Consider the following 13,902-nt stretch of genomic DNA (forward strand, 5'->3'; position numbering starts at 1 on the left):
CTTTTATACCCCATTATTTGTATTTTCTGTAACAGACATTTATTAAGTTTGTTCTAACAGAGTGTTTATTTGCAGACTCTAGCAGAGAAAGAGCTGTGAAAATGAGAAATTAAGTTAAGCAAATCACAATTTAGTTAGTTTTAAGCGACTGCCTCGTCCTACACACTTTCAAATTTTATCAAATGATTAAGTAAATAGGAACACTAAATTCAATTACCATCAACAGGGTCATGGAAAACATTGTTCTCATCTGCAAAACTTCTGGTGCCTGAAATATTTCCATAATCAAATATTGGTCCTTCTAGGAGAGTCACTATATCTATTCGATTAATTTTTGTCAAGACCGAAGTTAAGGCATCAGCTGAAAAAGGAGAAAACAGGGTTGAAAATCCGATTAAATTATTTTCTGCCGTCACCACAATATCCACACAAAAGCACAGCGATCTCCACCCGCCTAGAGTTTTAGCTCCTCCTCCCTGCAGCTCTGCCAAATCACCATCCAGAGGGCTCAGAAAGCTCGCTGTTACAGGGAAGTCCTGTCAGGGTCTTAAGAATCACTTGGTGAAGCTGTGTGGGGTGACAGCAACATTCATTCCACTGTAAGATGCTGAGCAGATGGGCCTCAAAATAGCCAGACTCTTTTTAGTTACAAGGGAATCTATTACAATTTTAAACATATACTTCTCCTTTTAGACTGTCAAAATAGATCATCCTCATATTTGATGCTTAGCATTTTAATGACTTACTAAGGTCAGGCTGACACAGGCAAACCCCGCAATAACTTATTCCATATTGTCGTGGGTTGGCACTTGTCATAGTACAGCAACTCTCCCCTCTCCCCACCCCAACAGCATCAAACCAAAAGGAACCCAAAAATATTGGAGACCTCTCTGCAGCACAGATGAAGCTGAATGAAATGATTTGATCCTATCCTCCTTTCTTTCTCTCCCTGTGCATCTAGCTCTGGCCACAGCAGAAGCCTCCGAGTGCTTCTGACTACTACCCCAGGATTTAGCAGCTAGAATTCGATTTTCACTTTTGATGGTCATGGAGAGAACTAAAGACAAAAATGCAAAAAATTCACTACCACTTGCTTTCTTAAGAAGCTTCCTAAAGACAGGTGTTTAAAATACTAGTGCTAAATTAAACACGTTTAACTTCAAAAAGACTTATTACTTTATGATTACTCTAGTTTATTAATAGTAGGCTTATCTAAAATACTATAGGCAGTGTTGAAAGTCAAAGTAATATAATGTCAGCATACTTGTAGCATTTTTTCCGTCTCTGGTAACCCATTTTTTTAATAACATGAAGCTCTGAGAAATTAAAGAATTTGGATTTTCCACACGTATTTGATTGATTTCATCCACTGAAAAATTCAGTTCCCTTGCCAGTTCTGTAGAAAAGAAAAAGAGTTACTAAGATTTCACATTCTGCTTTTATCACCTATGTTTCATTAAACGTAATGCTCGACTGTTACATACACACAAAAAGGGACTGCGTCGTAAAACCCAGTCCAGCCTCGAGCATGACTCGTTACATGCTTGCTTTTACAGGGAACAGCGAGGACACACCAGCTGTGACTTCACTCTCCTGATCGAACTGCTTAGCTACAATTACATTCCCTCTCGAGAGATTCTTTTATAAAGATTCTTGAGCTGTACAAAGAGGATGTTGCTGGATTCTTTTCATTCAGCCAAATTATTCTTTGTACTTTGTTCAAGCCTCACGTAAGATGGGCTGGGATACACACCCACAAACACAGCACAAGAGATGCTGGGAGTGTGCCTTCAGGAATTCCCCATGGGAGGTTAAATGATGACCACAGTCCAGATCGCTGTCTACACTATGCAGCCACATGTGTAACAAAGAAAAAGGAAATAGCTCTGTGTCCATCTAAATGTCTATACCCGTACACTCAACCTTGTCAATCAGAGTGTCTTTGGCAAGAAACATGTGACAATCAGTGGCTGCCTCGGCAGAGGAAACCAGGAGTCGAAGATGAGAGGGAGTCTCACTTTTCACTGTATATTTCCTGTATAGTTAAAAAAAAAGTCCTCAGGTAATTATTTTAAGTGATTCCAGAAATAAATGGGGAAAAAAACCCCTCCCAAGGAAAAGGAATTGGTTAAGAAACTACCCGGCTTAACTATTTCTAGCATTTGGAGAAATGCATTCAGAGGCTCAAAAAACTCAAGTGATTTCACTCTAGGAACTGTAGTGACGATACATTGGGCTGGGCACAATGATTTACACACGAGTGTTTATCTCAGGCTTGTACTATTAAAAAATGGAAAACAATCCAAGTGTTGAACAAAAGAAGAGTTCATTGAGTTAATGCAGCAGCTTGTGAACTGTTTTGATCATGGCCTGCAGTTAGATAGATGTACATTGTAGAGGGCAATGTTTATATAAGTGAAACCAGATCTTCAAGAAGCAAAACTTAGCCTTAATACACATGAGACACAGACATTTCTCTCCATTCTAGTCTATTAAAAACAAAACCAAAGTTATGTATTGATTTCATGACTCAGGAGTGCACTGTGACCCAAAGTTAGAAAAACACCGTTATAAAATATGTATACTGGATGTTATTTATCCGTGAAAACTAAGATCATAGAATATGCCATTTTGTGGAAACTAGGTAATAACAAACAAAAAAACCAAAAAATTACATGGTGTATATAACATTTTAAAGCTTTTTATACAAAAATCAAGGTACATGAAGATGTTCACAGTGGTTTTGAGGGACAGGATTAATTTTGCTCTTCTAAACGATAATTTTAATGGTAATCTTTACTGAGCAGATAGTAATTCGAATTATAAAAGTTAAATTTCTTTCTAAGATCTTCGTCCCTTTGTGCTTTAAGAGACAATACTCCTTACTGCCCAACAAGCCCTTTATGACCCAACTGTATCCTTTGTCTAGTGAGCCAGTGACAAGCAAAGACACACCGTCACTAAGAATTTTACAGTTTAATAGCTTTATGTCACATCTTCTCCAAAAATTTGCTCTGACAGACTTAATGACTGGATTTGTCTAAGGTAAGTAATCTAATAGTACGGGCATATAACACTGCAAAACCAACATTTGCTCCAATATATTTTCAGATCATAATGTCTGATGTTAAAATATAATTATTATTAATTTTATGTTAGCAAATATTTATACATAACGAATTGCTATTAAGTCTCAACAAGTTGCTAAGGATGACCAACTACCTGTCTTCTCAGAGTATCACTAGGCTCCTGGTCGTTAGCAGTGTGCCTGAGAGCAGAGGCTGGGTGGAAGGAGACAGGAAGTTGGGGGTGAGGGCAGGACTTAGGCCATTTAAAGGAAGAAAATGTAGCTGACCTTGTTTGCCATTATCTGGTTTCATATTCTCCCTTTTAATAACAGAGATAATCACTTCCCTGAGCATAGCATATCATGGAGGGTATACAAGATGACTTAGGTATGACAATGGTTAACCTTTGTATTTTAAGCTATTCTGTTTTTTGGGCTATGTATTAAAAACATACACTCAACCTCTAGAACTTGAAAGTTCTCTGATTCGTGTGATGTAGGATTTTGGAGACCCAGTTAATATGAAATCTACAAAGCAGAATTGTCCAAATGACACAGAATCTTATCTTCATCTATAATGAAGTGAAATCGAGCTAAATATTCCTTTTCTACACATGGAATATAAACAGTTTCATTCATCTCACCAAACCCAATGACTTTTGTAAACTGAATGGGTTTCTGAACTTGTATCCTACTTAAAAATTGTAATTCAGATTTTCAACTTCCTCTCATTCCCTTGTTTTCTTGTTTGTGTAGTTATTGAAAATGATCTTTGTTTTCCTTTAGCAAAGAGGTAAGATTTCCTTTTAAATAAATCTTTGGGCATAAGAGTGAGTCCACTCAAAGAAAACTTTCAGGTAAATAAATATACAGATAGTCTGTGTATATCATAAAAACCATGAAGATGACTCAAGAGTGATTAACATTTGGGAAGCACAGGCATGGGTTAATTGAATGGTTGCCTAAGAGAGCTGCTCTAAGGGAATAGACCATGTTTAAAATTTTGGATTATTTAAAAGTCATAGGCTTTAGTTGTGTTTTTCTTGACCCCAGAAAATAAATTTACTACTAGGTAAAATGTTACCTTCTATTATCAGAAATGGCAATGTGAAGAAAGTGCCTACATTTAAGGTAAAGGAAGATTTAAATTTCTATTCTTTAGTGTATATGCATCGAAAAAGCTTTGAAAAACACAGGATGTAAGGTATTATCGATAATTTTCTCTGGGTAGGTAGAATCGTGGAAGATTAAAATGTCTCATTTTGTTTTCTACTTGTTGCTTGTTTCTCTTTTTTATAATGAACCCCTTGTGAGGAAGACAAAGAAATTAAAAAACGGTATTTGTTTCACTCAGGAGCGTACACACTTACCTGTCCAACTAAGTCCCAGGTGATCGGCTACTATTGCCATCCTGATATCTGTCCGTTCACATGGACTCTGTGGACCTACGATTTACAATTTCTTAATTAAAATAATCATCAAGAAAGACACGATACCGGAAAATTGTTTTTTAGCAGTACTCAGATTTTACAGAGAGACTAATGCTAACACTGTACACTCACATGTGTCCTAGTCACCTACACGAACACTTGTCTTTGCACACGGCTCACTTGATTGTCACCTGCCCCGGCCAGATGTGAGACTACATGGATGCTCAATGTGATGGAATCGAACATGCTGACGAGCTAGCTACCGGACAACTGTTATAGAATCATTGCGTCGGTGAAAACACCATGATGGGATTTCAGCATCTGAGCTTTGACTTTGACAGAATCATTATTAGTACATTAAAAAAAGAAAAAAAGCTGCTTATCTTGAATGACACCAATATCTTCAGCATGCTTCCCTAGCGGCCTACGGTGTCATTTGGTTCAAAGGGAGAGAGAAGAGTGTAGAGACAGCACACACAGATGACAAAGACAGAATGAGAAACTACAGTTAAGTCACCGCACAGGCAATCACAACAGTGCATGCACTAGGCTCTACAAGTTGGAAAGTGTTTACGAACTACGCTCGTTCTCCAGGATGTGAGCAAAGAGTGCTCGAGAGACCTGACTGCCTTCGTCCTCACCAGTCCTCCTACTGCTCCTTCTCTCACTGCCGGCCTTTTCACTCTTTGATTTTAAAGGTGTTGCCTCTGTTTTCTTATCTCTAGCGGACTTCGTTGTAACTGAAGGCGGGCCACCCCGGGAAGTCTCGGACAACGACGTGTTTCTTGAGGTACTGTCTTCCTCATCGGACAACTCAGACTGCATCTTTTTGTCTTCTTCCGAGAGGCGGTCCACAAGCTTTAAGGTCTCACCACTAATTCCCTTAAAATATTCAATGGAGTGTTTACATACTTCCTTAAGCTGACTTTTCCTAACTTTTACTGTGGTGGTGGTGGTGGTGGTGGTGGTAGTGCTGGTGGTGGTGCTGGTAGTGCTGGTGACACAGGTGGGTCTTACCTTTACTGGCAACTTGGATGGAAGCTGTTTGGCCTTGCCTTTCTCTGGCTGGCCTTGCTTTTGTGTGGCACATGCTCTCCTAACTGCGTTATCCCTGTGTGTGTCTTTTACTGGAATTCTGGACTTTACGTCTACACATGAAGAAGCAATAAGGGTTTTGGTTTTCTCAGATTGACTGACCTGCTTCGTTTTACTCACTTTCGTGTTTGGCATATGACTTGGTGGGCAGATATCTTTTGGTGAGGTGGCCTTTATGGGAAGTTTGGATTTTCGCCTAATCCCTATCGGTTCCTTGGTCTTTTGCTGCTCTCCAAGAACCTTCTGCTTATTATCTCTTACACAGTGTCCTTGCAGTACCCCTGTCTTTTTTCCTGATGAGATTTTCACTGGATTAGCTTTCTCTGTGGTACAAGTGGGTGCAGAATGTTCTGTCAGAACTACATTACTTGTAATGTTATCTGTCTGTATAGTGGAAGAATCCAAATTGTTGTTGTTATTAAAGTTATCTTTCTGGAAATCGTGTTTTTCCTGGGGCCTAGTGCCCATGTGGCTATTGGCTGTACTTGGAATCATTGTGATAGTTTCATTCTCTAGTCCCTGACAACTGGTCATCACAGCTTCTATCTTATCTGTCACTTCTCCAGAGCCTTCTTTCTTCATGGTCATGGTGGATGCAGAAATTCCCATTTTTATAGGCGTGCGCAACTTGGGGTCAACTTTAGAGGCGCCAGTGGCTGCTGCCGATCTCTCCAGGGAGCCACTACTGGCTGTGCCTTCCTGACACTCTCCGCTGGTCGGGCTGCTGGGGTTGGGTTCGACTGGAGGTGCCTCTACATTTCTCTCTAGATTGGTTTCTACAGTGGTGTCCCCTGACTGTGGCTGTGGTGTGGCAGTGACCATACTTTTATCCCCTTCCCCCTGGTCCCCTGACTTCCCTTCAGAAGTATGCTCACCAATCTGGAAAAATTGGAGCCTCTCTTCAACAAAATCCCTCTTGCTCATGTCAATTGCACCACTGCGAGTCATCTCAAACATTTTCCCTTCGTGAAATGGGAAGGGGTTAGGCTCACTAGTTGGGGTACTTTCGTCAGTTGGCGTTCGGGCGGGCGTTGTATCAGGGGTTGTTGCTGGAGAGCGGTCTTCCACAGCCAGACCAAAGGGCTTAGTTTCATCTTCCCGTGATTTACCGTCAAAAACTTCATCATCCCCTCGGTTATTAGACCAAGGATCAAAATCTAGACCTTTGGTAGCTACTGTTTTGAAAGGAGTGGCAAATTCTTCATCTACTTTGTAACTGAAGTAAGTATCAGGAAACACTGATCTGTCAGGATGTCTGCCTTCTAGGGTGAAGAACTGGGCCCCCGATTTCTGCTCAGTCTTATCAGGAGTCTTTTCAGATGAGGAACTTTTAGAAGGTGGCTTCTCTTCGTCGGGTCCCATCCTTCCTTCCTCTTCGATAACTTCAAGTTTACTTTGGCTAAAGGAGCGATCGGCCGGCTTCAGAATGCCCTCCGTGTTCCAGACATCTTTCTTAATTTCCATGGTTTGACTTGGGAGTTTCGAATCACTCTCCGTCAAGCCATCGTCTTCGTCTTGCAGGTCGTAGCCATCCAGAGAGTCGATCTCTGTGGCATCGGTGTCATGAGAAAACTCGGCCGTGGTGGCGATGGAACACTCCGTGACAGACTGGTCATTGTTCCCATTCTGGGCGGTTTCGTTCTGAGGTGAATCGAGGCCAAGGCCAAACTCGTGATCTTTTCCAGATCCATTCGTTTCCAGTTCCTTCTGGCTGGAAGGCTTGTCAGCAGGAGCTTTGGATTTTGTTATATCCTTTTGTTCGTCGTCCACTTCCTTTAATTTGAAGGTGTATTTCTTAACAGGGACAGGCTGATAGATGGACTCGTCATCGCTCGAATCACTGACGTCAGCCCCCGGGGGAACTGGCGAGGGCGGCTGCACTCGGATGACCGGTTCGGCCAGCTGGTACTTGTCATGCTCATCCCGCAGACTGACTTCAATCATGTCCGCCTCTCTTTCGGGGAGATAATGAGGTTTCTTATCCGGCTCTATCTGGTCTGCATCCAGTGGTGGAGGAGGGGGAAATTCAATATAGGCAACTCGATTGCTTTTGGGTCTTTGGTTAGAGTCTTTGCTGACATCGGTAGGCGTTTCGCGGTCAACGGTTACTTCCTCCACCGTAGTCTGCTTTAAGGAGGCTGATTTAGCCTGCTCCTCCTCCTCAGACTCCTCAGAAACCTCGGGAATTGGGCTGGGTTTGCCTGGTATGTAAGCTATGAGCGAGTCTGGTGTCTTAGACGTAAATTCGTAACTCACTTCCTCTGAACTGGGCGTTTCTGGGGTTAAAGGGCTTTTCCCAGAGCTGTCTAGAAAGGAAACTTGCTCTAGAGTGTCGTCTTCTGGACTACCTTGGGGAGAAGGAGGCTGCTTTTGCTGCCTAGTTGTATAAAAGGTCCCCCTGGTCTCTTGTACTGTCTTACACTCCTGACTTATGATCTTTTTTATACTTCCTTGTTGTATCTCCTTTTCATATTGCTTCCCCACCTGTACAAAACTGACATACACCGGTAAAGTTTTTATGTCTTTCCCTCCCTCTGTCTGGGCTAGTGGAGAAACTCTTTCCAATCCGTCAAGGGGACTGTGGTCGAACACATCACTAGGGGGAGATTCCTTCCCTGGGCTAAACTCTAAGGAATCAGGAGATTTGGTGGGAGAGGTTTCGGTTTCATCGAGAGGAGGGCATAAGCCTACGTAACTCTGACGTTTGGAAACCTTGCTGATTTCTGAATAGGTAACTTTTTCGTCTTCTATAGAATTAAAGTGCTGTGCCTCAACCGTCTCTTTACTCATACTGGACCGGGGCAACTTTTGCGATAGTTCATGTTGGGGGAACGTCGACTGCTCGCCAAAGCCATCGGGGATATCAGATGACAGCATCCTCCTTCCCTCCGCAGCTCTGACCGGGATGTGCGACACGGCTGAGCTCTCACTCCTCCTCGGAGCTTGTTCCAGAGGCCCACCCGGCCGTCCCCCTTCTTTCACAACATATTCCCTATATAAGACCTTTTTGGAGGGAGATTTTACAGTCATTTCCTTAATTTCTGAGAGAGAGCCATTCGTTAACAACTTGTGTTCTCTCTCAGTCACAGACATAAACTCATTCCTCTGATCAACAATCTTACTGTCAGGGTGACCAACGTGATTCTCTCTTACATCGTGAACAAGTACATGCGAGAGTTTTTCTTTCTGAGACTTATTGTTAGTGGCTCCAGAACTTTCCCATGTTCTAAAGACCTTTTTGTCCCATGGTCCCTTAGTTGCTACATCTGAGGTCACATGACATGCCAAGTCTTTAGCCTGTTGCTCAGAAAAATAGTCAGGCATGGCTTTACTTGACATTTCAGTCCTCTGTGTTTCCACATCCTCGGAGCCAGAATCATTTACGACAAGCTCGCCGCTGTGTGTGTGCTCGTCTGTAGCCTTGAGTACCATCAGATCGTTCTGCACGGATACGCTTTCGTCTGAGAGGTCTACGGCCTTCAGCTGCTTTTCTCTAGCAAACACTTGGTAGACGGGCAGCTTGCTCTCCTGGATTTTTTTAATGGGGATTCTCGACTGGCCCTCTGGCTTTCTGTCTTCTTGAGACACGTCCTTGCTTTTTGCCTGTGCGCCTTGTTCAAATTTTAATCTAATGGAACTGAGCTTGGATTGTTTGAGCTGAAACCCAGACTGGGGCCCTTCTGGTGCCTTGCTCTGTGAAACGCTCTCTTGGGTCTCCTCTGTGGGCTTGCTGTCGTCGGGCTGTGGGGACAGAACCTTCTTCTCCGGGCTGCTGGGCGGACTGGCTGCTTTCTGCTCATCGGCTGTGGGGACGCCTTGTCCGTCATGGCCATGCTGCCTTGCCTTAACCCACTCGTCACTGGATGCCAACAGTTCTGTCAGCAGGACCTTCTCGGGGCTGCTCCCCGGAGAGCTCTGAGAAGAGTACTCTTTGCCATTTCGAGGGCGTGGCTTTTTCTCTGGGGACTGCAGTTCATCGTTTAGCTTTTCGGTTTTGTCACGAAAAAACTGTGACACTTCAGTCAGTTTTTCTTCAGCTTCCTTCACAGTCCTGTCCACCCTATCTTCATATATCAACTTCTCTCTACCTCTGTCTAATCTGTCCTCAGTAAAGCGCATCCACATGGCATGTTTTGGACTACTAACATCGCCAGAATAGTGCAACACTGTCACTTTATCAAAATGCTCATCTTTAGACACTTTACCTACACCATTTTCAGACACATCTTTATAGATTTTGGAGAGGATTTCTTTTTTGGGGGCAGTGACTACTTTTTCTCTGGACCGCTTATCAGACCCCTGTAACTCTGAGCTAGGGGGTCCTGCATGGTCTGTAACCGATTCCTCGGTATCAGAATGAGACACATCTAGCTTTTCTGACAGAAGCATTTTCTCAGCAAACCTGTAAGACTCCCCTCTTAGTTCTGACAACTCATCGTCATGGTATTCTATGGAGTGTTGACTCAAAAGCTTCAACGTTTTATAAGAGTCATCAGATATGAGTTGAGCAGAACTAGGGCGACTATCTTCTTCTTGGGACACAGGAGTGTTCACTCTGGAAGACTCCAGATAAGAAGGCAATGACTCTTCGGCAGTAAGCTCTTCTTCTTCTTGCTGACCCTGCTCCTCTGGACAAGGAAAAGCATCGTGTTTTTCTGGCAGAAAATCTTTTAGGTTAATATCTCCCCGGGATAAGTCTTTCTGATATACATACATTTCCTTCTCTGGATGCTTTTTGGTTTCTCTAATAATGACTTCAGTGGGCTCAGCTTGGTTACCTTTTTCGATGTGGACTTCTATTATACGCTCCAGTTTGGGTTTCATTTGGTTGTCCTTCTCTGCATGCTGGGCTGGGGTTTCAGCCGCAGACTTGTGAACGTCTGGAGGCACGGCCGACTTATGCTCAAACAGACCTGCCAGTTCTTTGGAAGGGTCCCGCCCGGACTGAAAGGCCTTCATGATGTCGTGGACTGACATGGTTTCCTCAATTCTTTCGGAGGCACCTTCGCTGCCTGGTGGGGAATGATAGACCATTCGGGTGGTTGTGGTTATGTGGGTCTCTTCTTTAACACGCATGCCTTTGCTCAAAACTCGGCTGTGGTCGTCTTCGTCACCATTGGCTTTCATTTGGAACGCCTTAACTTTTTCCTTAATACTAGAGGTGGTGGGCTTTGGTTCCAGTTCCGTAAAAGTAGGCGACGGTTTCGGTGACACGGGCTCCTCCGGTGGGCCCGGGGGAGCATCTCCCGCTGAGGGCTCATAGCTCCTGATAACATGCACCACTTCAGTTCTTGTTTCTGTGATGACAGGAGGGATGGGGACTTCGTGAAAGAGTGGCTTAGGACCAGTGCTCTCAGCGCTCTGTGGGGCTGAAGGCGTTTTCTCACTTCTTGTCTCAAAGCCACTGTCAGACAAGGGGCTTTTGTCCTGGTCGTGTTGAGAAAAGTCATCCGGAGACTCTAAAATGGTATCTGTTCCGAAAAAGGAGTCGGCCATTTTACACAACTCTTTCTCAGAGGTGGAGGGCCTCATGGAGGCTGGCGGCATTTTGAGTTTGTGTTCCTGCAAAGCGATCGCTGGCTTCAAGATCCTTTTCTGTCGCTCTTCGCCATCCTTCTTTGCATCCTCAAACTTGTACTTTAAATTTGTCAATGAACTACTCCCAATATCGTTTGTTAAGTAATCAATAACTTTGGTCAAGTTATAATCCTTCTCGGAGGCCGCTTTTGCTTTCACTTGTACTCTCTCCGGCAGAGATGGAGAATGGCTTGCTGCGGCTTGCTGCCTTGCCTCCCTTATTTCTTCTGAACTAAACTCTATCCAGTCGTCTTCGGGAGAGAGTCCTTTGTCACTCTTTGGCGATTTGGGCGGTCCTTTGTTATCTACACACACATCTTTCTTAAGGATTTCGCTCACTTTCACTAAGTCTTCCTTTACTTTCTCAACGATTTTGAAAGGTTCTTCATCGTCGATTCTCCCTTCTTTGGGGAGCTCGGGTTGGAATGGCTTCTCCTCAGGCACGTCTGTTTGTAGGATCGCAGTCATCCGCATGAGGTCTTCTTTCATTTCAGCCACGTCTTTTAATATTTCCTGACTGGAAGATAAAGAGGATGGTGTAGACAGCTTAAGGGCAGAGGGTGCAAGGAACAAAGATGACTTAACTGGAGATGAAGTTCGATTGAAATGGGGCTGAGGACGTGTCTCCGTAGTCAATGTTTTAATGGGGGACAGCAAGGCTGCTGCTGATTTTGTAAGTGAACTAGAGTCTGGAAGTTTCTTTAATGCTGGTTCCGGCAAAACATTGACTACAGAGTATACTGGCACTGTTATTATCGATGAAGTTACAGATGAGGTAGTTGCAGATATCGACGACCCAAGGGATGTATAGAGTGCACTTGCGGAAGGAGTTCTTAGAGACTGAAAAGCTGATGGTGTCGAAGAAACGTATGACCTGAGTGGGGAAAATGGCATTGCTGTTGTGGTAGAAAACACTTTCTCAACTGTGTCAGTGGCTGCATTAACCACAGAGCTCACAGAGTTTGTAGCTGTAGAAATTTTTTCCTGTAACGTGGCAGTGGCTTTGCATCCGTTAACTAACGTTGACGATGACGGATACTTGAGAGGGGAAATAGAGCCGTTGACCAATGCTACCTCTGCGTGTCCGGGCATCTGTTTCACAGGTGATGAGAGAGAAGAGGCCATCGTGACCTTCGCCGATGAAATGACATCAACTGCTGATTTAGCTGGAGACACCACTGACTTTAGAGGCGAAGATATTAGCGGTGCTGCTGATGTAATAATTGACTTAAATGGCAAACTTGAGGAATACATATTAATGTTTGACTTGGGGGAGGCAGGGGGTGTCATAGTAATGGACGACCTCTCCAGAAGAGACCCTGCTGTAGTCACTGGAGAGGTGCGGGAGGAAAACGTAGAACTGGATGCCAGCCCTTTTAAAGGCAAGGCCTCTGGGACTGTGGGAGCTCTAATGAGGTTACCAGAGGAAACTTGGATATTGTATGGAGATTGTGACACCACTGTTTTTATCGGTGAAGACATTGTCCGAAAGGATCTAATTGGAGATGCCACATCACTAATGGATTTAACTGAAGATGTAGTTGATGCGCCTAACGTGGATTTGATTGGAGAAGGAGTCGAAACAGACCATATTGATTTTAACGGAGAAGCTGATGGCGTGTTAGAGGAAGAGCTTGATAAGGAAGTGAAGCCTGACTTGGCTGGCCCAGGCACTGTAACCGGAGCTGTTGTCCAGGACTGGTATGGTCTTGTAGAAAAGAATGGCTTGTATGAGTAAGTGGTGGGGAGGGATCTTGTTGCTCCTGCACTCCGTTCAACTGTTTCTTAAATTTTAAAATGAAATCAAACACAAAAATCAACAAAAATGGTTGAGAAACAGAGAGACCAGAGAAAAAAATTGGTCAGTAAACTTTGAAATATTACAAAAGCAAGTACAATTGTTTGCATGATTTAGAATGGAAGAGGCAAAAGGAACAATTAAAGTAAAAGAGGAAAAAAAAATTCCACAGACATAACTAATCCAAAGTTAAAAATAAACAAACAAACAAAGAAAAAACAGAGCAATGTGAAATGAAAGACAGAAAAAGCACATCGCAACCAAAGAGGCCAACAATGAGAAACAGAAAACATGAGGAAAGAATTAATGATGAGAAAAATAACCACAATGGAAAACCGTTCCCTTACTTCCTATTGACTTTCTTATGTGCTGGTTTTGAAATTATCAGCAGCCACTCTGCTTTGCCTGTATAGGTACAAGTTTGTTTTGTGCAACCGTATAACTTTCATTTTAGCGATGTCTAACGTTCCCTCTGCTCGAACCTTTCGGTGATACTGATTGCATCTACTTAGAACCGTATCGATGTGTCACTATACATTAAATATCTAGAACTCTTTTTTAGAAAACTACTCAAGCCTATTTCATGCAGAATCCAAGTTAACTTTTAGGTGACAGGCAACTGATGTGCAAACTGTGAAGCCACTGTATTTTAAATCTGTACCTTCCATGCACAATTCGGTTATGCTTCACACCCATAAAAAGCCAATAAGAGCAAGAAATTTTCTGAGTCAGAAGTTTAAAAGAAAAAAAAAAAAAAAACAAAGAAAAGGAATGTTTGCATTTATTGTTTCCATGCAGCATATTCCTTTTGGTGAGGAAAAAAGAAAATGGAATATGAAGTGATTTAAAAATGCATGTGTACATACACACAAAGGGGAAAAAAAGCAGAAAATATGGGTCATGGTTACCATAAGCAAGCAAAGCAACTGAAAACA

At 43.0% G+C, this 13,902-nt stretch overlaps 1 protein-coding gene across 1 annotated transcript in view; it reads right to left on the reverse strand.

Annotated features, from left to right (window-relative positions):
• LOC111144687 (ankyrin 3) overlaps positions 1-13,902 on the reverse strand; it is a 334,097-nt gene that overhangs the window by 31,767 nt on the left and 288,428 nt on the right. Inside the window, exons 37-40 of the mRNA XM_022499108.1 lie at positions 5,139-12,947; positions 4,438-4,512; positions 1,265-1,396; positions 218-361 (exon numbers count right to left, since the gene is read on the reverse strand). Coding sequence (XP_022354816.1) covers positions 218-361; positions 1,265-1,396; positions 4,438-4,512; positions 5,139-12,947 — 8,160 coding nt within the window. The remainder of the gene's footprint in view (positions 1-217; positions 362-1,264; positions 1,397-4,437; positions 4,513-5,138; positions 12,948-13,902) is intronic.

The sequence above is a fragment of the Enhydra lutris genome, unplaced genomic scaffold (genome assembly GCF_002288905.1).
Source record: "Enhydra lutris kenyoni isolate GAN:26980312 unplaced genomic scaffold, ASM228890v2 scaffoldscaffold12, whole genome shotgun sequence".
NCBI lineage: Eukaryota > Metazoa > Chordata > Mammalia > Carnivora > Mustelidae > Enhydra > Enhydra lutris.